The following is a 24,768-nucleotide window of genomic DNA, read 5'->3' on the forward strand; positions in this document are numbered from 1 at the left end:
AGGCACCGCAAAGCCTTAGGGAGTGGAGGGTGCAGGACGGGGACTGCCCAGGTTCCCTGGCATGCAGAGATTTCCAGTCTTCTAGGCCACTTACAAGGAGAACATGACTCCAGGTTTGCCACGATGGCCCTGGCCTGCATCTCTTTCCTCTGCTGTCTCCAGAGAGTCCCAGTTTAAATGAGAAATTGTGTAGAACCTTCTGCTTCAGGAACATTCCAGGAAGACTGGTGTTGTTTTAAGTTCTTGAACATTCCAGGACTCTCCTGAAATAATCTGGCATCTGAGGCTTCCCAAATGATGTCCACAATGAGCAGAAAACATTTATTTGTTTTCAAAAACCAGGGTGTTGGTCAACATAATGAGCTGTTTCGTATCTTAGGAGAGGTAGTTTGATAGTTTGGGACTACTGGATCATAACATCATTTTGAGGGACGTAGGGAGTTTTCCAGGTCCCAAGTTCAGTCTGGGCCCCTGGAGAGAGCTGCCTGTTGGAGAGTTCTAGGTACTGGTTTCCTCAGGACATGGTCCTGCTCAAGCACAGAAACAGGCCACTTTTGTCATTTCTATTTGTTTGGAAGTTAAAATATTTCTAAATTTAAAAAAGATCTATTTATGTTTATGTGCATATATGTAAGCACACAACATGTGTGCTTGGTGCCTGTGGAGGCCTGAAGAGGTACTGGAACTGGAGTTACAGATGGTTGTGAGACACTATGTCAGTGCTAGGAAAACTGAACCTGCTCTCTGTGCCCTTAATGCTCAGCCACTTGTCCAGCCCCTAGTTCTAACTTTATCTACGGAATTAATTCTTTAAATCATATTCCTTCTGTAAAAAGGGAAGTCTGAGCAGAAACTCCCAGCGAATCCAGAAGAATCGCTGGAACTAAGAAAGGATGGCCTTATTCAAAAACAGCACTGCTGGTCCCCGGATATTGCTGCTGGGACAGTGTCCTGGTTAGTGTTATGTCAGCTTGACACAGCTAAAGTCGCCTGAAAGGAGGGAGCTTCAACTGAGGAAATGCCTCTGTAATCTGGCTGTAGGGCATTTTTTTAATTAGTGATTGATGGGGGAGGGCCCAGCCCACTGTGGGTGGGGCTATCCCTGGGTTGTCGATCCTGGGTTCTATAAGAAAGCAGGCTGAGCAAGCCAGTAACAAACGGCTCTCCATGGCCTCTGCACAGCTCGCACCTCACTGGCCCTGTCTGAGTTCCTTCAGTGACGAACAGCGACAAACAAACCCTTTCCGCCCCGCCCACTTCTGGTCACTGCAACAGTGACCCAAGCTGAGACAGTCTCTCTACTCATAGGGGCCCTGCTGCTCGCAGGTCACTGGTTCCCCCTTGCGTGGACTACAACATAGAGTCCCACGTCTCTTGTGGGGATGGCTGTCTGTGCTGTCATGAGCAACTTCATTATCAGTGTTCCATATTAAGTTCTGTTTTCTGTTTTTCCTGCCCATCATCACAACTCATAGTTTATTACTAGGATGGACTAGAACCAAGGTCAGTGTTCCCTACTGAGAAACTGCATGATTAAATGGGAAGGCTTGGCCACCATCTCTCAGAAAGGCTCTGATGGATGGTGCCTCTGCTCGCCCCTCCAAGTCATCAACAGGGAACATTTGCTTCTTCAAGCAAATATCCCCTTAATAAGGAGACAACATTGAGAAACAGAGATCTGGCCTGTACAGTGTAGGCCAGAGGTGAAGTGGGTGTTGTCAACCCACTGGAGTGGTTGTGCCAAAGCCGCTGAGACATTTAAGCTCAGGACATTTTATAAAGCTATGTCAACTAGGTGAGGAGATAGATTAGATTTGGGGTATCAGAAATGGAGGAGTTAGGATTTTACTAAGTTTGACCCAAGCAACTAGACAAATGATATTTTTCATTTCTGCTACGGATCATATGCACAAGCCATCATTTCCTTACTCAGTTATTTATGGATAACATGCCGGATATTTCCAGGACACACACACACACATACATACATACATACATACATACATACACACAGTGGGGGTAATGGAATGAAGCATGCAGATTTCTTTGGCATCTAGTGCAGTAAAATGTGCGGCTAAGGCACTGACATCCTAGTTGAATGGAAATGAGCCCCTCTTTACACTGTATTCATACATTATGCAGATTTAAGTACACTGCTCTATAGACAGCTGTATGGAAAGTTCTGAAGGAGACCTCGGACAGCCCCTTCAGTAAGGTCTCTTTGTGAGAACAAACCCACACTGCAGATGACCAAGGTCTGACTCAAAGAGAAGGCAGTGCTCACAGTGAAGGGGCTGTCCTCACAGTGAAGCTCACAGAGAAGGGGCTGCGCTCACAGTGAAGCCCACAGAGAAGGGGCTGCGCTCACAGAGAAGGGGCTGCGCTCACAGAGAAGGGGCTGCGCTCACAGAGAAGGGGCTGAGCTCACAGAGAAGGGGCTGCGCTCACAGAGAAGGGGCTGCGCTCACAGAGAAGGGGCTGAGCTCACAGTGAGAGAAGGGACGGCACTGGCTGCTAAGGGCAGGGGACAGATACGCTGATAGACCACTCACCTCTTGCTCTTCCAGAACCAGCAAGTCCTGCCAAGGAAAGTTTCAGAAGTTACATTTATATATCGTGATGACTGGATTTTGGCTCTCTGAGAACGCCAAGCTTTACATACTCACACGATTTGATGCTATGACATTTTGGTTATGGGATCTCTCTTTAAGGAAAAACAAAAACAAAAGTAAACAACTGAAAACAAAACCCTGGTTGGGCCACACATCTCTCAGAAAACCTCTGGAATCGGATACTAACCGCTGCTCAGCCTCCCTGAATCAAGCACACTCACTGCTTCAGGAAAGCATCCCTTTGGTAAGGAGACACAGCTGAGAACTAGAGAACTGAACACCAGAGCCAAAGGCAGACAGGAGGGTCAAGGAATTGGTCCGCTGCGTCTCATTGCTTGCCTCGCACTAGGTCAGCTGCCCTGAAAGGACCCTCTCCTAGGTCAGCAGGAGCAGTGATGACCCTAAAGGGTCCTGGCTTTGAGACGTTGCTCTGCTGCCTACAACTGTGTTGTGTACAAATCATTTGGCCTATCTGGGTCTATTCCTCACCCACTCTCTTGCCCTGTGCAGGTCACTACGGAGAGTGACAGAATGAGCGTAGGGACACCTGGCACACAGTTACTTCACAGTGAACTTCGGAAGAAGTTGGCAAGCAGACACCAAGGCCAAGGACTCCAGCAGAGGTCACTGGGTGCGTGGAGGTGGGGAGGTGGCTCCAGTCAAGCCATGGGTGCGTGGAGGTGGCTCCAGTCAAGCCATGGGTGCGTGGAGGTAGGGAAGGTGGGTCCAGTCAAGCCATGGCAGCCATGAGAATGGCTGGGAGGGCCAGGATAGAGAAAGAAGAGGCTGAGGGACCCTCACCCTCTTGTCACCTGGGAAGCTGGCAATTCCTAAAGAAGTACACGAGGCACACAAAGCTCTCTGTCGTTTCTGACACAGGGCTTTTGTTACGAATGCGGTCATCATTGTTTTTGAATCCGAGGAAAAAATGAAACTGCCATGTGTCTTATACTTTTAGACACACTTATTTGCACATCATTACACATTTTATTGCAAGATCCTCTTTTCCAGAGTTTCCTTCTATCTCAACCACCGTGCCATGCAGCTGTGTCACTCCAGAATTACAGGTAAGGAACTGGAGATTCCGCAGAGCATGGGTTAAGGTCATGTGGCCTGGTTCTTCTGACACCTGCAAGTACACAGTCATGGTGAATAAGACACCGGGAGCTTCCCAGCGGCCTTTAGTCCAGCAGTGTCAGGACTGGGCACTTTGCTACTGTCCCAGGCCTGGTGAGGGCTTGCCTTGGCAGGCAGACTGTGGGAGTCCCCAGGGGCCTGACATCCAGCCCTGGTGGCAGGAGGGATGCCACAGGCCGCCAGGCCACATTCCCTCTGTATCTTCCTTGGTTTTGATTATATCTGCTTAGAAGTGGGTGCTCCTGCCAGGCATCGGGGTTGATCAATGTCTAATTTGACAGCATTCAGAGTTTTAAAAATTCATTTCTGGATTTATGAGGACCAACTAGGTCTCTTTTTGTTGCTTCCCAATTTGTAATTTTAGCCTGAAAGGTCTAATTTTATGTCAGTAATGGTGTTTCTTAATAAAGTGATGTTGTTTTTCTTTGTGTCTGTGTGACATGTGTGTGTGTGTATGTATGTATGTATGTATGGTGGGAGACGTGTGTCACAGGTCATGCGTGGATGTCAGAAGACAATCTGTGATGTTGGCTCTTGCTTTCCACACTGTCTGGCACTGGGTATCTTACTGGTTTCCACTGTGTGCAGCAAGCTAAGCTGACCCACAGGCTTCTGAAGATTTTCCCATCTCTGCCTTTCCTCTCGCTGTTGGTGTGCTGTGATCACAGATGCTCGCTACTTCTTTCAGTCGGCTCTGGGGATCTGAAATCATTCTTCAAGCTTGTGCCAATCCCTGCTATTGTTTTATGGAATTTTGATTTTAAGCATCAGTTTGTAGCTAATATTAAGTTTTTTAAAAAATAAATATTTGCAAGGCAGTGGTGGTACACACCTTTAATCCTAGCACTCAGGAGGCAGGGGGAGGTGGATTTCTGTGAGTTCAAGGCCAGTCTGGTCTACAGAGAAAGATCCAGGACAGCAAAGGCTACATAATAAAGAAACCCCATGTCAAAAAAAACAAAAAACAAAAAATCCCATAAGAACCACCACCACCACCAACAAAAACCAAAAATAAATATTAGATTTAAGAGGGTGCAATGTTATATATACTTAAGGTCCTAGACATGCTTTGAACATTCAGATTTAGTTCTGTAGATGTTTATACAATCCCTGGTCACAAGGAAAGCCATTGACAACTGTCTAGGATTCAAGGTGATAGAGAGGCAGGAAGAAAACAGAGATCCCACTTTCCACTTACTTAAAGCCAACTTAATCACACACACTGCCTCTAGAAGGAATCTGGTCAAGAAAAATGTTACTGCATCCTAGCAAGCAGAAGCAGAGGGACAGCCCCCTTCCTTCTCATAATGAGGCTGGTTCAGCTTCCACTCACTGTGTCGATCTTGTGACTGTGAAGGGCTCTAGCAGCGTGACTCTGGGGACTGGGCCTCATACTCAGGCCCAGGGAGGCTCATGAGCGTTCCTGGGTAAGGGGGTGCACAACTAGGAGAGCTGTGAGAGCACGAAACAGCTTTCCCATAGGCACAGAATGGTGACGTCAGTCGCAGGTACTGCCGACTCCTGTCTGGTCATCTGTTACTCTGCGGGAGGGAAGGCAGCTGGGGTGGGCTAGCACAGCAGCTGACACATAGCACAGCATAGGCCTGCCCCTCCAGGACTCTGGGGTGGGGTCTTGGGAGTGGGGATCACTCCCAGGCACCATGCTCTCAGCACTGCTGGGGCTAAGGGGAAGGATGTGAGCGTGAGGTCAGCCTGGTTTATAAAGTGAGTTCCAGGGTAGCCTGGGCTTTATGGTGAGATACTGTCTTTTTTTCAAAAAAACAAATCTAAGTTGTACAATGAAGCAGTAAAGGCATGTATTTATACTTTTAATTTGTTCTTAAGGTTTCCAAAGCTACTTTAAGCATAGCGTATCTTAAATTTGCTTAGCTGAACTTAACACACTAAATTTTGCCTGAGTTTATTCGAGCAGGGCACAAATACTTGTTTATTTTATTTATTTAGCATGTGTCTGTGTGTGCAGATGCACACAGTGCTTTGACACGCATGTGGAAATCAGTGACTTGCAGAAGTCACTTCCCTCCTTCTACCATGCTGCCCCGGTGGTCAAACAAATAGTATTTTATAAATTAAATGAAAGCAAAGGCATGAGGACATTCCACTCTGTACGTCCGGGTTTAGCAACGATGACCTCAGTTCAAAGTTTACCTTTAAGGGATACAGAAATAACTGTTTATGGTCTGCTCAGTCCTCCACATCTCATCTGAGGTACCCCCGCAAATGAACTCATCCACCCCACTCTGCTTACAGACCCCTGCTGCCTCCTGGACACAGATCAAGCTGCCTCTCAAGCTTCTTCCTTGTCATCTAGGTGGGCACAGCCCACCTCCTGGAAGCCCAGCTTTGCTCTGCTGGCTGGCATCCTAGGGAGGATGGCTACAGTTCTAAAATTTCAGAACTAAATCAGTTACAGCTGCACGATGAAGGTACAACTGTGCTCTCTCCCTCCCTCCCTCTCTTCTTCCCTCCCTCCCTCCCTCCCTCCACAGACACACACACACACACACACACACACACACACACACACACACACCCCTGACCCTCACCATGACACCACACTTCCTTCTCTCTGGGCAGACCAGCCTGCCCTACCATCCTGGCAAGGTGAGACTGAGTCCACGCATTGCTATGAAGCCCACAGCTTCCTTTACCTTTTGTATCTCGGGGTGAAAGATTTCCCGAGGGCCTTTCTCAAACTTGTCCAGGTTCATGGCACTGCAACAGCAAACAGAGTGAGTCAGGGAGGTGGGAGCTGAAGCAAGAGGGAGTAAGGTGCAGTTCTCTGGAGAAGATAGACAATGTTGTCTAGAAAAGTCATGGTGGATCCTCTGAAGGGCCTGACACACTGGAAACGCAGATCAGCAAGTGAAGGAAAGGTGCGCAACTCCATGAACGTCACCAACTGCCATGGGTAACTGTCCCTCCAGGGCACCCATGCAGTAAGAGAGTGGCAGTCATCAGAGACGTCGGCGTCAGGCATCCTTCTGTCCTGCTATTCTCCCAGATTGCTACTGACTTATTTATTGTTCTGTTACTGACAATTTCATACGTCTACAACACCCTTTACTGCCGAGTCCCAGAGCCAGAGATATCTAGTTTAAACCCTGCAGTTAACTAGCCTTGTAGGACTCTCCTGTTCTCCGAGGCCTGAGTCCTCTTAGGGGAATGGAGACAACTGCAGGTGGACTTCATGCAGCCGAGTTAGAGTCAGTGAGCAAATGCTGGGAAGCATTCAGCAGTGTCTGACAAAGAGGCTACTGTTATTAGGATGCAATATCTCAGCTGGGGACAGAGTGACAAGCTCCATCTGAGTGGCAGCTTTCCCCAGGTCTGGGAGAGAGACGAGAGGGAGGTGGCAAACGGGGGCAGGAGACAGATGTTCCAATCCCTTCACTCGCTGTTCAGTGAAGAATAAGGCACATCCCCCCAGGAAGCCTTTGCTGACATCTGGGTTTCTATTTCAAAGTATAAAAATGAAATGAAAAGATTTCTTGATTTTCTTTCTAAACCTGAAGTATCCAACTGAGCCCAAGAAAAACAAACAAACAAGCAGCAGGCGCAGGACACAGCACAGAGGGATGCCTAGCCACCACAGGAAACCCTGGCTTCCCGCAGGCGCAGGACACAGCACAGAGGGATGCCTAGCCACCACAGGAAACCCTGGCTTCCCGCTCTGAGTCTCCATTTCATCATTTGTCCTGCTCTCTGGGGCTGCCTTGGAGACTCTAGGAGGGAATGCCTGGCATGCCAATCAAGAAAAGCGAATGCACAAGGATCCCAGGACCATGCAATCCATCCTCATGGGCCTCTGACTGTCCGTGAGAACTCACCTTAAGATGGACTTCACAGACAGTGTCTTGGTGGGACTGTAAGGAAGGCATATTTTTTGCGTACCCTGGAAGAAACAAAGCACCATCAGTGATGAGAGTCTGGTGCCCTTCACCTCTGAAGAGCCTCACCTGGTGGCTGTGTAAAACCATGCCTGTTCTTTCTCTCTGCTCTGGCTGATGGCACCCCCCTCTCTCATACAAACTTCTGGTTCTGAGCAGAACTCAACACACCAGGCCTCGGCGTCTTGGTACCAAGGTAGACAGCTGAGCCAAAGGCAGTTGTTCAAGAGACAAGCCCCGTACAGCTTGTGGGAGCTGACAATGGTATCTTCATGAGTAACTATGTGGACGGGAGCCAGGGGCTGTGGACTTGTGGTTTTCTTCATTACAAGCTGGCACAGCTCTCCTTTCCCATCTCCTGTTTGCAGCTTTCTAGAGTCAATATTTAAATAAAACCACTCTGTATTTTCTGGTAGAAACATCAAATGCCCTAGGTGGAAGCCTGTGTCTGCACATATCAGGCAACCAGAGGGGAGCACTGTGCAGATTCAGAAGTACAAGCTGGACATGACCTGGTTTGTATAACAATGGATGTGTGCATGCATGCACATGTGTGTTCACCTGCCAACATGCATGTGTAGAGCCTCTCAGAAGGAGATATTATAATTTCTCTGAGCAGAAGACTTTGATCCTCCTCTTTCTGCTGTGTTTTCTGGGTGGAATTTCTACAGTGAGTCTGAATTGTTTTTATATAAAAATCTTCCCCACGTGTTCAGACAACATCCACACAATAGTGGGGATACTCACTAGCCTAGAATGTGCTTTATCCTGGCTCCATCCCCAACACCTCAAAAACCATGCACAGACACACAGAAAGACTACTTGCAGAAGGGTTATGTGTTTGGTTGGTCTTCCAGCTGCCTTTACACAGCATGGGCTTGTGGGTGTGGGGAGCTGGGCAGAACCTGATAGCCGAACTTCCCACAGCCTCCAGCGCCAGCTTGCAGTTACAGGAATGTAGTAACTGGCTTCTGCTGGTAATTCTGATTTTAATTTTCTCCCCCTTCAATATTTCCATTTGTAGCTATGAGCAAAACTTACCCTGCTGTTGGCCCACAAGTTTAGCACCTACAGGAGAGGAGTTAGATGAAGGCATGGACACTCTCAGTGGGATTAATGTTCCCAATGGCCAGCCCTAGGCAACTTTCACAATGATCTGGGGGCTTAAATGTCACATCTACACTTCTCTAATGGTGGCCAAAAGCAGCTCCACAAAATACTACTTTGTTAACTCTTGTTCCTTCTGCCTAGACTATTCTCCAGCTTCCCCTTCTAGTCTGCCTCTGCTTACAGCATTTATCCTTTGGATCTCCTTGTGGAAGATCTCCCTGACCTTATCTTCAGGGGTCTCAGCATCTTCATTAGCTTTGTCACCTTCAGGGTGCTGACCACAGTCTATACGTAATACAGACAACTCCTTCAGAAATGGAAATAAGCCAGGTTTCCCCTGAGTTTGTCCTGCCTGCCCTTGCTCAGTATCCAGCAACCATCTAAGATAAGGAAGTAGGGGTGGCTGTCAAGAAGGAAGATGATGGGATATCAAGTAAACTCATCCCTGGAAGTCAGAGGAGGTGGGAAGGAAGGAAGAGAGGAGAGGGAGGCCATGAGGGCACAGGAAAACATTGCAGAGATACCCAAGTGAGCCCTGTAGGCACCTACAGCAATGGGGCAAGAGGCTGCTTCCTGGGTAGGACCTCTCGCAGGAGCTAAAGCCCACGTGGCACCTGGAGAGACAAGGTGAAGGGTAGTAGCTGCCAACATGGATGCCTGGCAAGAAAACAGATATGGGCCTAAGGCCACGGCTTGCAGGGGTGAGCCCTGGGGTAAGTTGTAGAGCTGAGGTTCAGAGGCTAGCAGGGACCAGAGCTTGGGCCACACACAAGGAAAAACAGCAAGACCCACAGACTTTAGGAACACAAACTTTCCCCTGGCCTGAGAGAGCAGAAAGGACCTGCTCTATCCCAAAGGTCATAGGAAAGTATGTCCAAAAAAATAGCAAAATAATCTGGGAATGGGTTACGCATGTCATTGTACATAACTCATTCTATACGTTAACCCCTGACTCAAGTGTGTTCTACTGCCACGAGAGCTCAACCCTTTCCTCATGCACCTACATATCAATTGCTAGAGGAGCAGAAAGAGGGAAAAGATGACAGTCTTCCCAAAGAGGACACTGACAGCAGAAGGTCTGGATCAAATCACCTGTCTGGTTCAGGAGACAGGGGCTCTGGATGAAAGCACGGTTGTCAGTCACCAGGAGAACAATGGGCAGAGACTACAATGCAGGCATTCCAGAAACTGGGCACACACACGCCAGGGTCTCCTAGGCTCATTCATGGCTCTGCTTGTCACATAGCTGTGCTGGTAGCAGGGTGATGGCCCCAGCTATGGTGGTGGCACGGGGAGAAGATGTGTTGGTCCTTCCAGCTCTTTTGAGTCTTGGAAAGTACCTATCCCTGTAAACCTTGGTCCCACTAAAGTCCCCTGTTATGAACATGCCTCTGCTGGAAATAAGCTCATGAGCAGCACAAAAAAGATTTTTACCCCAAATCTGCTTCAAAACAAGACAATCTCTGAAAATACTATACAAGTTTATTTAAACAGAAACAGCAGCATCCAGAGATGTTAAGCTAGGCCTTGGTGCCATCTACTTCCCGAGCTGTGCCTATGTGCCAGGTATTCTGCCACATGGTGGGGACATCGAAGGAAGACACAGTGAGTCAAAGACTCACATCTAGAATTAATTATGTACAGTAGTGATACCTTGGTCACTGAGCCCTGGGATACATCCGGTCTGTCATCTACTGGGAGGGACTTTGGCCCTGCCATTTAACAGCAGGTATTACAATTTGGGTAGTTAGGAAATTATCTACCACAGTGGTTCTCAACTGTGGGTCGTGACCCCTTTGGGGGTCTAATGACTCTTTCACAGGGTTTGCCTAAGACCATCAGAAAACACACCTGGCTACATTACGATTTATAACAGTAGCAAAATTACAGCCATGAAGTAGCAACAAAGAATTTTATGGTTGGGGTCACCTGGAGACGAGGAAGTGTATCAGAGGGTCACAGCATTAGGAAGGGTGAGAGCCGCTGCTCTAGACTATAGTAAGTGCACAATAAACGTTAGGTTTTATTCTTTACTGTTTTAGCTCACTATTTTTGAAGTGCCTAATCATAATTTGTTTAATAGTAGTGGTTCCTAGAAATTTTTTCTTTGTGATATAGAGTCTCATATCCCAAGATGACCTCAAACTTTAATTATGTAAATGAGGATAACTTTTAACTCTTGATTCTCCTGCCTCTGATTCCCAAGTGCTGGGATTACAGGCATATGCCACCATACCTGGTTTATGCAATGCTGGGGACTGAACACGGGATTTCATGCATGTTGGGCAAGCACCCTATCAACAGTCTTATCCTCAGCCCTTATTTTTAGGTTGTTTAAATTTGTTACCCTATGGATATATGTGTATGTGTGCATGTAGGTGTGCAGGGGTGTGAGTTTGTGTATGTGTATATGCTTTTACCAGGGTATCATATTGTCTGTGTAAAATGTCCTAGAAAATAATATGAATAGAAGAGAATAATGGGAAAAACTTATTAAAAAAATCAAATACAAGAATTACTAGAAAATAAATTTCTGAATCAGAGTAGCAAGTAGACAATAAAAGCACATAAGGAAAATATGAAATCTAAGACAAATTCCAGCAGTGCAGCTGGATGCTGGTGTTGGCTGAGCAAGCTGGAGAGATGGGGACACCATAGGAACTACAGCCAAATAATAATGGTCTGTTCTTCCAGAAAACTAAAAGGTAGGCTAGTTCATAGATTTAATTATTAAAAATAGCTCGGGTCGGGGCCCGAGGAGACAGCTCAGTGGTTCAGAGCAGTAACTGTTCCTATAGAGGACCCAGATTTGGTTCCCAGCACCCATATGATTGCTTATACTCACCCATAGCTGCAGTTGCAGGGAATTGGGTGCCCTCTTCTGAGCCCCTGGGCATCAGGCACATATACGGTACACGGTTGTACATGCATACAAAACACTCATACACATAAAATTACAAGAAATGTAATCAAAGCCGGGCGGTGGTGGTGCACACCTTTAATCCCAGCACTCGGGAGGCAGAGGCAGGCGGATCTCTGAGTTCGAGGCCAGCCTGGTCTACAAGAGCTAGTTCCAGGACAGGCTCTAGAAACTACAGGGAAACCCTGTCTCGAAAAACCAAAAAAAAAAAAAAAAAAAAAAAAAAAAAGAAAAAAAGAAAAAAGAAATGTAATCAAAAAATAGCTAGGGTCAGTTGGGTGTGGTGGTGTACCCCTAAAAGCCCAATACTCAGGTGACTGAGGCAGGAGGATAGTAAAGTTTGCAGCCAACTTGGTCAACATAGCAAGTTCATGAATACAAAGTTAGATCCTATCTCAACAAACAAAACAATAAATAAGAACAAACAAAACTCCGGCTGGGGATACGACTCAGGTGGCAGAGCCTAGCACACGTGAAGCCTAGATTTGAGTCTTACAGCATCATACACAGGTATGGTGGTGCATAACCCAGGAGTTAGAGAGAGGAGGGCCAGAAGTTCAAGGTCAACCTCAACTACAAAGTGAGTCTTAAGATAACCCAGGTTATATGAGACTGTCCCCCAAAACGAAAACAAACAAACCAACCCCTTCATGTCCTCCCCTCCAGCCCGTAAACAAAAGTGAACCTACCGCTACCACTAAACCCCCAAGTATAGTAGATAAGGCTATTGAACTAATGCACTCTATAAAACCCACTGCCATTCCCCTGAGGCCAAGACTGAGGAAGTGGTTGTGTCTGACTGTGGCTTAGAGATGGGGAGAAGCTGCTGTTAAGGTCAGGCTTGGTGGTCCCAGCTCAGGATAATGACATTCTGAATTATCTACAGTGAGGGACCACTTGACAGCGGCTAACCGGACTCTGAGATAAGGCCCTCCCAGCACGTGCTGAACAGGAGATACCGGAGTGGAAGTGCGAGCCAGATACTCACTGTTTTCCGCCACAGAATTGCACGGTACTGAGGGACACGCTGATTGTTCTGGTCAGAAAGGGTCACAGACAAGAAGAAGGGGCTCTTCTCCGCATCATTTCCAATGTAATTCTGATGGACTGGAGGAGAGGTAGTTGGTGAAGACCCAGCAGGTTCTTTCAGCCAGCAGTGGCCAGTGCCCACACGAGCAGCCATCCTAAGACTTGTGTGGGTAGGAACTGACCACTAACTGTGTGCCCACTTCCCTTTGCCAGCAACAGGTTCAGAAACGAGTATGTTATTCAGTATTAGCTGAGACAGGATGAGAAATCTGCCAAGAGCCTTCTGGAAAAACTTCCCACTCTAAAGACGTCCCTTACCCCCGGATGTTGTAGTGTCTGCTACAACAAGTGATGTCTGCTACTGCAGCCTTTTGTGGTCATAAGGAGGGCAAAGCCATCGCACTAATAGTAGGGAAGCAGAAAATGAAAAAGGGCCTGGGTTTCTAATATCACTGAACTCTTGACACCACCAACCACAGGGCCTTCCCTGGCTCATTTAGAGCTTGTTACGTAGACTATGTTGGCCTCAAACTTTGCTCATTTCCTTCTTGTTTAAACCAGTTTGAGGTAAGTTTTGCATTACCTCTTTGGATGCTGCTGGCATTCAAACTCACAGCAACCCTTTTGCTGAAAAGCCAATGCTGTAGGCACTCCGGACACAGCCATGGGGAAGATGGCTGGCATATTTCTTTCTTTGTAAATGCTTCTATGTTTCCCACCAACCTACACAAACCTTGCCTGGCCAGACCTGAACTTTAACCTTTTAGAATAATACCGCAACAGTTTTCCTTGCTCTCAGCTTTACTGTCTTCAGGCAGGGCCTCTCACTTAATTGGCCAGTGAGCCACCAGGATCCACCCGTCTTTGTCTCTCCAGTGCTGTGTTGTAGGAATGCTTAGCCATGCTCAGATATTTTACAGGGGCCTGGGGATTTGAACTCAGGTTGTCATGTCGCAGAGTAATTCCCCGCGCTCTTACCCTCTGAGCCTGTAACAGGTTTTAAAAAGACACTGCTCTCATTTCCTGGCTTAAGAATCATGTGTAGCTAGAGGCTTTTCTCCGTCTTGCCCGGGCCCACTGGATCAGTTTATCTCTTGCCTGCTAGACCAGCAACCTTATAGAATAATCAATCACTCAGAGGCTAATATTAATATATTGTTTGGTTGATGGCTTAGGGCATTATTGCCTAGCTCTCACCTATAAACCAACCCATTCCTAACAGTCTGTATGTTGCCATGTGGCCGTGGTGTTTCCTTAGGTGTTCTGGTATCTCGTTCTATACGTGGCTCACTGGAATCTCTCTAACCCTGCCTTCTTTCTCTCTCTGCTTGAATCTCCCGCCTAACTCTATTCTATCCCGCCATAGGCCAAAGCAGGTTCTTCATTAACCAAAGGGAGGAATACATGTTCACAGTGTACAGAAGGCCATCCCACATCAATCATGCTCTACAGTAGATGTCTCATTGAGTTTCTCTGACATTTCACCTCCCACATGAGTCTTTTCCCTCCATTCCCAGCCCCCCTCTCATTAGCAATACACCTGCTTTCTGTCTTTCCATGTGTTCTCTCTAAATGTAGTCTAAAATCTATGAGCGACTGAACTCCTGGCATGTGTCAGGCACCGACTTATGTGTTATTTCTGCAGTCTCATTGGAAGCTTTGCTCAGACCTCGAGGGAAGGACTAGAAATAGGTCTTCTCTACAGACGGTGAAGCCACGTCCAAGTCCTCGAGTTAGCGAGAGCAGAATCAAGTTACAAACCCATTCTGCAGGCTCCATGAGGTTAGGGGACAGGCTCATTTTGCACTGTACCCCTCTGCGATGTGCACTGCCCACCAGACAAGCAGGTAGAGCTTGAATCCATGTCACTGGTGAGTGAATGTGGTAGAGCCACAGTCCTACGGCTGAGATCTGCCCGGGGAAACCACTGCTCTCCTTCAGGGTCTCAAGCGAGACACAGCTCACACAGGCGTGTACTGACCTTGCTAAGTTAAAGCCTTTTCCGTCCTGAAAATTCATATCTCTCAAAGACGAGATGAGCTAAGTCCCCATTTACTAGGCTTAAAACAACAAGCCGGTGGCAGTGGCACGTGTGGAGGCAGAGAGAGCCTTGAGTTCGAGGCCAGGAATGGAACAAGTTCCAGGACAGCCAGGGCTGCACACAGAAACCCTGTAATGAGAAAAACCCAACCCCTCCACCAAAACCAAGTCAAACAAACAAACAAACAAACAAACAAACATCCCCAACAACAAAACCCAGCCCCACAACACTCCTCGCAAACAGTAGCCCGCATCAAGAAAGCTCCGAGTTTAGCCCTCAACTACAATGCTCGTCACGGACCCTGATGAGAGCTGCTCTGACACTGTTGCCCCTAAATTATTTCACTCCACTCATGCAGGGTGTTAGAGATTATGCAGTTTCGAGCATCACTTCTTCCCCCAGCTGCTGTGAAGGCACAATTACCTTGTCCTAAGAAATACTTGAAATACCATCGGGTGTGGTACTCTGGGTTCTCCAAGTGCACGTCTGTTCTTCGCCAAGTGCCGGGCAGAGCAGCTGCGTTCTGTAATGGAACAAAGCTGTGTTGTTAAAAGGTGTGCTTAGAAAATGAACATGAAACTAGCAATAACCGGAAGCCAAAGGACCAGGGGAAAAGTCACCATTAAATGCATACACATGAAGGCTGTGACCACACGCTCTCACTAGTACTGACATGTGGTGCAAAGTCACATCCAAGAGACATGCTAGAAGCCAGCAGGGCGCAGGAATAAGGACGAGCGGGCCCAGTTCTAACAGCAGTGTAAAGCCTTTCTTTCCTCTGGCCTATGGAATCCCAGTAAATGGGAACTACTGTCCCCAGGGCACCGATTCTTACCACCCTACCACCAGCACACTACACCTAGGGGACATTTCTTAGCATCTTACTCAAGTTCGTTTGCTTTGTAGAGTTTTTAAATGCATCTTAGCAATTACCCAGTTGGTGTGGAAAATGTGTACAAACACAATGAGTAACCCTATCAAAAGATAGCTATTGTATATATGATGATTGATCTTGGTTGCCCACTTGACTGATCTGGAATTAACTAAGAAGAAAGTCACTGAGCACATCTGTGAGAAGCCACTGGGCACATCTGTGAGAGAGTTTCTTCATTAGGTTATTTGAGGTGGGAAGATCTACCCTAAATGTTTGTGTGTGGGGGGACACCTTCTGGTAGAGGTCTGAAAAAGGTGGGCCAGGGGAAAAGGCTTTTTTGTGTCTTCTTGTTGGGTCAACACCTCTGTTGCTGCTACGACTGCTGTTGTTATTCTTTGCTGATCAGAACCCTGAAGACCAGTGGATCTCCAGGAATCTTCTAGACTTTCAGTACCAGACTGGGATTACTGAGACATCTATCTTTGTGGATCAAGCAGCGATTGGGTTCTCAGCCCTTCCAGTGTGAAGATAGCCATCATGTAAGCCAATCTAATAGCTCTCCTTTTCCCCCCTTATTTTTGAGACAGGGTTTCTCTGTAGCTTTGGAGCCTGTCCTGGAACTTGCTCTGTAAACCAGGCTGGCTTCAAACTCATAGAGATCCACCTGCCTCTGCCTCCCAAGTAGATATTCATTCCATCACTTCTGTAGCTTTAGACTCGGACTAACACAGTCTCCCCCGACCCATACGCAGGTATCTTTTTTTTTTTTTCATAACAACACAGAATCATACTAAATCATGCAGATCGGAAGATGACAGATACACACAGTGGTTAGAAGAGGCCATCAGAGCTCCCGGAGCTGGAATTACAAGCAGTCGTGAGCTGCCATGTGGGTACGAGGAGCTGAACCTGGGCCGTGTGCAGGAGCAGGAAGTGCCCTTAATCTCTGAGCCATATCTCCAGTTCCTTCCAGGGAACATTCTGATGGCCAGGCTGAGACTGTTAAAGTCACCAGAGAGAAGCTCCAAGAGCATTACCTTTGCCATGGTGGGAAGCAGACTATACAGGGCATGCGTTGTGACTCTGACATGCCTTGGTGACTTTCTAGATGGTTCTGATCAGTTCTTTATCATATTGAAGAAGTTTTCATCAATTCTGAATTTACAAAGAGTCTTTTAAAACTTTTCTTTGCCAGATCTTTGTAGATGAGATTAAATGGAGGAGAATATTACGTTGCAATAGGTCTAAGGCTGAATGGTTCTTCGATTTCTGGACTTCCCTACTAAGTCATGGTATATTCTCTGAACAGACCACTAGACTTTTAAAAAGATGGATGTGTCATGGTTGTTCCTGAGGGCATCTGCTGATCTTCTGGCTGTTTCTCTGATGTTGCTATCTACTTAATGCTTTTGACCTGGTCTCTCATTGAACCTGAAGCTCCCTGATTGGCTAGGCTTTCCAGACAGTAAATTACAGGGCTCCATCTATCTCTAACCTCCACACCAGTGCTGGGATTACAGGTGCCTCTCGCCATGCCTGGCTTTTTACATGGGTGCTGGGATTACAGGTGCCTCTCGCCATGCCTGGCTTTTTACATGGGTGCTGGGGATCTGATCTCAGGTCCTCATGTTTGTACCGCGAGGATCTTACTCACAGAGTCACCTATCTAGCACAGCCATGTTTTCCATGAGTCACTGAAGACTCGGTTACACAAGTAAAAGTTCTTTATCTCTGAACAGTGTCTGTTTTTCAGGAAAGGGGTCTTTTCTTACATAACTAGAATACAGCCCTTTCCCTGGTGCTGGGGATTGAATCTGGATCCTTCCATATGATAGGCAGGTACTCAACCATTGAGCTACACCATGCAATTCAGCTTTATCAACTTTGGAAATTTCATATCTAAACAATATATTATCATCTGTATTTTGAATTTGTCAACTTAACGCCAATGTAAGCTCCACCCACCCCATCCCTTCAGTGCATGATCATTTTGTTGCTGCATCTCATTTAGACTCCCTTCAGAACATTTTCAGATTTTTGTCTTTTGTGACAGTGGCATTTTGAAGCACGTAGTGTCCTCCCTTCCTTGCTTTTTTTTCTTTTCAGTAAAGCATTCTTTATCCTGTGGCTGTCTAATGCACCTCCACAAACATATTCAGGGTCCGCAAACCTAGTCAGAGCACTATGTAGGTAAGGCTGTCCTCAGCGCATCAAGATAAACTTGCTTAAGCTGCCTATGTGCCCCCTGGTGGACAGGTTAACTGTGATCACCCCAAGGTGTTTCCTCTGTTTAAACGTTTGGGGTGACTCAGGTGCCGCAAGTTGGCTTCTACTCTCTGGAGGCTTTTCGTATGCTTCATTATCTACACTCACTAGTCTCTCACCAAGAGTCCCTGGCAGTACTCCTGTTCCCAGACCTCTCCATTGCGCAACCAGGTACACAGAGCCAAGGCGTGACCAGCCTCAGGTCTTACTCCACCCAACAAGGCTGGCCTCCTTCACTCAGACTCCATAGAGGTTGGTGTCATGGACTCAAGGCCCTAGACCCTAAAAGCTTCAGGAGAGCTTGGAGAGAACTCTGTGGCCCTGGCACAGTCAGGCTTCTGGAGCTTCCAAGACCCAGCTGGAGAAACAAGAGAATTTTCTTCCAAGCAGAGCCTTAGCTAGGTGGTTCTCGACAAGCTAAATATGCAATGTGGCTCTGCTACTTAGCTGCTGCCCCAGAACGCTCTAGGTGGAGCCTGCGAATCTTTCTTTTCCATTGTTTCTTTTCGTCCCTTTCTCTTTTCTCCCGCTCCTTCTCTTTCTTTTTCCCCTCCATCCTCCCCTCTCTCCCTGAAGTACTGAGGCCCAAAGCCAGGTCCTCCTTCCTATGAGCAAACATGCAGGAGACTCCAGTGACAATGAGCTTTGAGAAGCAATGGTCTATACCAGGGACTCAACATTACAGAGTTTAAGAAACCCGCTGCTGGAGGAAAGGGCACCTGAACTGGCCTTGTCCTATAGCCATACTGATGAATATCTTGCATATCACCATAGAACCTTCATCTGGTGATGGATGGAGATAGAGACAGAGACCCACACTGGAGCACTGGACTGAGCTCCCAAGGTCCTAATGAGGAGCAGAAGGAGGGAGAACATGAGCAAGGAAGTCAGGACCGCGAGGGGTGCATTCACCCACTGAGGCAGTGGGACAGATCTAATGGGAGATCACCAAGGCCAGTTGGAATGGGACTGATGCAGCATGTGATCAAACCGGATTCTTTGAACGTGGCTGGCGGTGGAGGCTGACTGAGAAGCCAAGGACAGTGGCGCTGGGCTTTGATTCTACTGCATGGACGGGCTCTGTGGGAGTCTTGTCAGTTTGGATGCTCATCTTCCTGGACCTGGGGGGAATTGGGAGGACCTTGGACTTCCATAGTGTAGGGAACCCTGACTGCTCTTTGGCTTGGAGAGGGAGGGAGTAGGGGTGTGGGTGGAGGGGAGGGGAGGGAAGTGGGAGGAGATGAAAATTTTTAATAAAAAAAATAAAAGAAAGAAAAAAAAGAAACTTGCTGCTGGATTGGCTCCCTAATGCATTAAAAATCCTCTGGATCATGGCATGATAAATTATGTTTAAAATGTTTCCCCATTATCATAGTCTGTGTTTTTTGCATTTAAAAACAAAACTCTGAGAGGAGCCTATAGGCTTGACTGTCAGAACCTTTGAAGCTCCTGCCTTGGTCATGCAAGTGCTTACCCCAGGGCTGAGCACCGCAACTGCAGTACAGAATAGTTCAGGGAGAGGCAGACAGCAGTTGAGAGCAAAAGACAGGACCGTGGGCCATGCTGCGCACCTCTACTGAGAGTGAGGCATTAATGATGAGGTCATTTCTAAGGACTGAAGAGCTTTTTCACTTGTATCTTCACTGAATACTTAACTGAGATGGAGTGGGGAACTCAATACCCAAAACCTGTGAGTCCTGCAGACCCAGACCCATTCTGTCCATTGTTAAATGCACACAAGCAGGCGAGACAAGAGTATACATGGGAGCTGACGAAAGAAATGGAGGACCAAAGAAAACCCTGTCCAGGACCTCACAGAAAAGGAACTCTGCATCCTGATGACGTGCAGCACTGGCAGAGAGCAAAGGGTACGCAGGAGGGTGAAGGCAACTGATTTTCCACCTGTCCAACCCTGTAACAGTGACTGGGACAGAGATACAATGTTTCTAGGCAGCCCCCAGCCATTACTTAACCACAGCCCGACTTTTCTCTCCATGGGTTAGTTTCATCTGCTGCTGGACTTCACAGGAATGAAATGCATCACGTGTGTTTTTCATCCTTCAGTACTATGTCTGTGACATTCATCTTTTTGTTCATGCAGTGATTCCTTATTTTTCATCACCACAGGACAAACGCCAAGCCTGATGTATTCACTCTCCTATTGCTGGATGTTTAACTGTATGGTTTAGAGTATTCACGACCAAAGCTACGGTGAATAGGACTCTGGCCTCGGTGAAAACACACACTCTTACGTGTTTGGTTCTAGTAGCAGCAGACAGACAGATTTCCAGAGAAGATCCATCACCCTGTCTCCTGTTGGCACCATATGTCAGTGCTCTCACTTCTCCATGGTCTCCAGCTAAGCTCTGGGCATCCCAGGCCTCTTCTTTTCAGACGTTCTGAGGTGCTGAGGTGGTGCCTAAGTGCATTCTTAGTTTTCAGCAAGTCCTATTTTTAAGTATGACCTGCTTTATTGGAGGCTTTCAGAGACAGACAAATAATAGCAGTTTAAGGTGGGAATGAAAGAGAAACACATGATCTGACATCAAAAAACCCGCGAAGGGATAATGAGATGACCCTAGGGGCTGGGAATGCAGCTCAGTTGGTAGAATGCTTGCTGAGCATGCCCCAAGGTCTGGACTTCAGTCCTAGAACCACAGAAACTAGGCATGGTGGCACAGGGCTGTATCCTAGCATTTGAGAAGCGGAAGCCGGAAAAGCAGTGTGATTTCATCCTAGGTTACACAGAGAGCTTGAGGCTAGGCTGAAGTACACGAGACCAGAAGACGGAAAGGAGGGAGGGAGGGAGGGAGGGAAGGGAAAGGTCTGGGAAAATGTTCTGCTAGAACATCAGAATCTACTCTGTTCTTGTTAATAACTGCTTAAGCTCTTTTCTCATTTCTTTGTTTTTTAACTCAGGATTTTTTCTGTGCAGCCCTGGCTGTCTTGGTGCTTTCTCTGTAGATCAGACTGGCCTCAAACTCACAGAGATCCAACTACCTGTGCCTTCTGATTAAAGGTGTGTGAACTACCATCACCCCACTTAAAATTATTATTATTTTTTAAAGGAGTTAAACTCTTGAGCCAGGCATGGTGGGAAACACATTTGTAATCCCAGTACTTGGGACAAAGAGGCAGGGAGATCATGAGTTTGAAGCTCCCATAAACTACACAGATTTCTAGGGTAACCTGGTCTATATGGTGAGACCCTGACTCAGAAACAGAAACAAAAAATTTAAAAGCCCTTGTAAACTATGCACAGAATGACACAGAGCTGGGAGCTAGGGCACTCCAGCCACTTCTGACCCTCCACTGCTGCTTCCCAGAGCGTGTTATTTTTGTTTGTTTGTTCTTACATCCCAACCAAAGTTTCCCCTCCCCTCTTCCTAATTCCTCCTCCCCAACACCCCCTCTATCCGTCCACCTCCATCCACTCCTCCTCCACTGTTTCTCTTCGGATACAGGCAGGCCTCCCATGGACATCAGCCAGTCAAAGTGTATGGAGTTGTAGTGAGACTAGGCTCCTCCTCTATGAAGGCCGGATGAGGTAATCCAGTAGGAGGAGTGGGTCCCAAAGCATGCATCAGGGTCAGAGACAGCCCCTGCTCTCATTGTTAGCAGTCTCACAAGACCACACTACACAACTGTCACATATATGCAGAGGGCCAGGTCAGTCCCATGCAGGCTCCCTGGTTGTTGGGTCAGTCTCTGTGAGCCCCTATGAGCCTGGTTTAGTTGGTTCTGTAGGTTTTTTTTTGTTTTTGTGTTGTCCTTGGGCCCTCTGGTTCCTACAACCCCTCCTCCCCCTATTCCATAGGATTCTCTGAGTATGTGGGAATGTGCATATGAGTACAGGTGACTGATCTCCTGGAGCTGCAGTTACATGGTTATGAGCTATCTCATGTGGGTACCGGAAACTAAACTTGGGTCCCTGCAAGAGCAGCAAGCACTCTTAACTGCTGAGTCATTGCTTCAGCTCCCAGAACAAATGGTTTTAAATTCTTATTTGTCCTTTTGGAAATGTTCTCACCGATTGTAAAACATCTTTTCCATTATCTTGGAACTGGCTTTTATGTTCAGTACTCAAACATTTCTTCCATGATAGTATATACCCCCACTTTGCATTGTGTGTGTGTGAGTATGCAGGCATGTGCTCTTGTGTGCAGGCATGTAGAAGCAAGATCAAGACACCAGTGTTTACCTCTATTGCTCTCTGCCTTATTTCCTTTGAGACAGGATCTCTCTCTGAATCAAATCAGGTATTTTCAGGTAGGCTGGCTGACCAGTGAGATCTCAGGGTCTATCCATCCTTGTCCTCTAATACTGGGGCTACAGATGCATGCAGTCATGGCTTTGTACATGAGTGCCTGGAAATAGAACTTGGGTCCTTATGATTGCAGAGAAAGTGCTCTTGCCCACTGAGTACATCTCTAGTCCAACTTTGCTCTGTCTAAGTAGAATTCTAGTGTGCAGCAGGACTGTAAATCGCAATCAATCTCTAACGACAGAAATTAAGGTTATTCTAGGTCTCCCCTATTTTAGACATTGTTATAATATCCACATGATGTGGGATTTCCCTCTGTATGCTGTGAATACCATTGATTAATAAAGAAACTGCACTGGACCTATAGCAAAGTAGAACTTAGTTAGGTGGGGAAAACTAAGCTGAATTCTGGGAGAAAGGAAGCAGAGTCAGAGAGAAACCATGTAGCCCCCGCTGGAGACAGACGCTGGATGGAACTTTACCCGGTAAGCCACAACCACGTGGTGATACACAGATTAATGGAGATGGGTTAAATTAATACATAGAGCTAGTCAATTAGAAACTAGAGCTAGGGGGTTGGAGAGATGGCTCAGAGGTTAAGAGTTCTTCCAGAGGTCCTGAGTTCAGTTCCCAGCAACCGCATGGTGGCTCACAACCACTTATGATGAAATCTGGTGCCCTCTTCTGGTGTGCAGGCATACATGCATGTAGAATGCTGTATACATAATAAATAAATCCTTTTTAAAATTTTCTATTTATTTTATTTTATTTTTTTAAAGAAGCTAGAGCTAGTAGGCCAAGCAATGATTTAATTAATACAGTTTCTATGTGGTTATTTCAGGAGTCTGGGTGGCCAGGAAACAAACAAGCAGCCACCTACTACACCCCCAGAAGAACTGCTAGCTAAATGAGACACCTTTGTTAACTGTTCTCCCCCCAAAACTGGGTTTTCATGTCCTCAAACAGTACACAGTCCTTCCCGTGCTAGCAAAGGCAGATATGTAAAAAGCTGGAAGACCGTCCCCTCTGTTCTGCTATCAACTAATTGATGTGCGGGGAGCAGTGAGGGAGCTCCCCAGTGGTCGACTCCGGGGCAAGGCACGTTTTAATTAATACTGCAACAAGCACACAGATGGCAGGACAAGCACATCTTTAGGAGACACAGTGGGTGAGCTAACAGGTGACAGAATCAAGATGTCACAAACTCCTGACAATTAGCAATCGTGAGACATGCTAATGAGATTACAATCCGTGTGCACTATGCCAAGTCCTGTGTTTAAGTAGAAACACAGACTGCTCATGGGGAGACCAGGTGCTGCAAGGCACGACCCAACTCCCTCCTGATTCCGCAAAAAACCGACCCAGAGGCATTGAATCACAAATTAGTGGTAGGGCTCAAAAGTCTGAGCCTAAAGCCATCCACACTACACCCTGATGCTGTCCCACATCAGCAACAGCCCTCGGAGCTAGACTGCCGGACAGAGGCAACTCACAGCCCTCAGAGCATCTTACGTAAGGAATAGACGAGGCCGGCTTCTTCTATGGCTCTGTGGAGCACAGCCAGGGTCCTGCACGAGTCTGTGAGGACTTCAGTTTAAAAGGTTCAGGATCCTGAGGACAGCTCAGAGCTGCAGTGCTACAGCACTTTCCCAGGATACGTGAGACCTGGGGCTTGTTCTCAGCACTGCAAACAAACTATAATAAAATGTCTCCAGTTGGATATGCTAATCACCCCGACTTGATAAGTCCATGAGATATATATGTACTGAAACTTTATTGTGGCGTAGTTCAGGCAGAGTGCTTGATTAGTATACATGAGGCCCTGAGTTCAATGTCTAGCACTGCATAAACTTGTGTGGAGATTACACCCATAATCCCCATGTTCCGTGGAGATGGAGGCAGGAGGTCTACAAGTTCAAGGTCATTCTTAGAGAAAAGGAGACTCATTAAAGAGGCTGCAGATCTCCCTCTGGTCTGCTGGGGGCTGAACAGCCTCATATGCCTACCTGACTTTATGACCATTAAAAGGACATACGGAATGGCAGCACCTTCTATACCCCACGATGGCATTTCCCCTTCACGTCTTCTTGGTGTAAAGCGTTGAAAAGCTCTTATTTGTCCCTTTCAGGGCTCAGCTGAAGCAACTCATCTGTGCCCATGGGGTCACTGTCCACTGCTACAGCTAAGAGCTTGGAGACAATACAGGAACCGGGGGTGTCCTTACCTCATCTGTAGACCCATTTTCCACCCGGAATCTTCCTGCTCTTTGGATGGCTCCATCAGCGTCACTAGAAATGAGCTGGGGAAAAAAATGTTCTGTTAGCTAGCTGGGCCTCCATTTGCAAGGCTCCCAAGCCTCCCTCCTAGAAGCAGTCCCATCTACTGACATGAGCTGGTAGACCCAGCCTAGAAGGAAGGAGTCTCCTGTGAGCCCCAAGGCCTTACAAGTCCAAGAGCAAGTCCCACCTAGAGGGAACACTTTCACAAACTGGAGAACATTAAAGCCTATGATTCATGAGAAAACAGTCTTAATCCACATCACATGTGGACAAGTGGCAGCTCGCAGATGGCACAACTCGGAGCCAAGCCCCAAGCTCAGCCACCT

At 47.1% G+C, this 24,768-nt stretch overlaps 1 protein-coding gene across 1 annotated transcript in view; it reads right to left on the bottom strand.

Annotated features, from left to right (window-relative positions):
- Positions 1-24,432, bottom strand: part of Garnl3 (GTPase activating Rap/RanGAP domain like 3) — a 78,164-nt gene extending 53,732 nt beyond the window's left edge. Inside the window, exons 1-6 of the mRNA XM_038337076.1 lie at positions 24,388-24,432; positions 15,184-15,283; positions 12,679-12,797; positions 7,601-7,665; positions 6,422-6,485; positions 2,553-2,579 (exon numbers count right to left, since the gene is read on the bottom strand). Of these exons, the coding sequence (XP_038193004.1) occupies positions 2,553-2,579; positions 6,422-6,481 (87 nt within the window). The 5' untranslated portion in view covers positions 6,482-6,485; positions 7,601-7,665; positions 12,679-12,797; positions 15,184-15,283; positions 24,388-24,432. The remainder of the gene's footprint in view (positions 1-2,552; positions 2,580-6,421; positions 6,486-7,600; positions 7,666-12,678; positions 12,798-15,183; positions 15,284-24,387) is intronic.
- Positions 24,433-24,768: the final 336 nt, after the last annotated feature.

Source organism: Arvicola amphibius, chromosome 7 (assembly GCF_903992535.2).
Source record: "Arvicola amphibius chromosome 7, mArvAmp1.2, whole genome shotgun sequence".
NCBI classification, from domain to species: Eukaryota; Metazoa; Chordata; class Mammalia; order Rodentia; family Cricetidae; genus Arvicola; species Arvicola amphibius.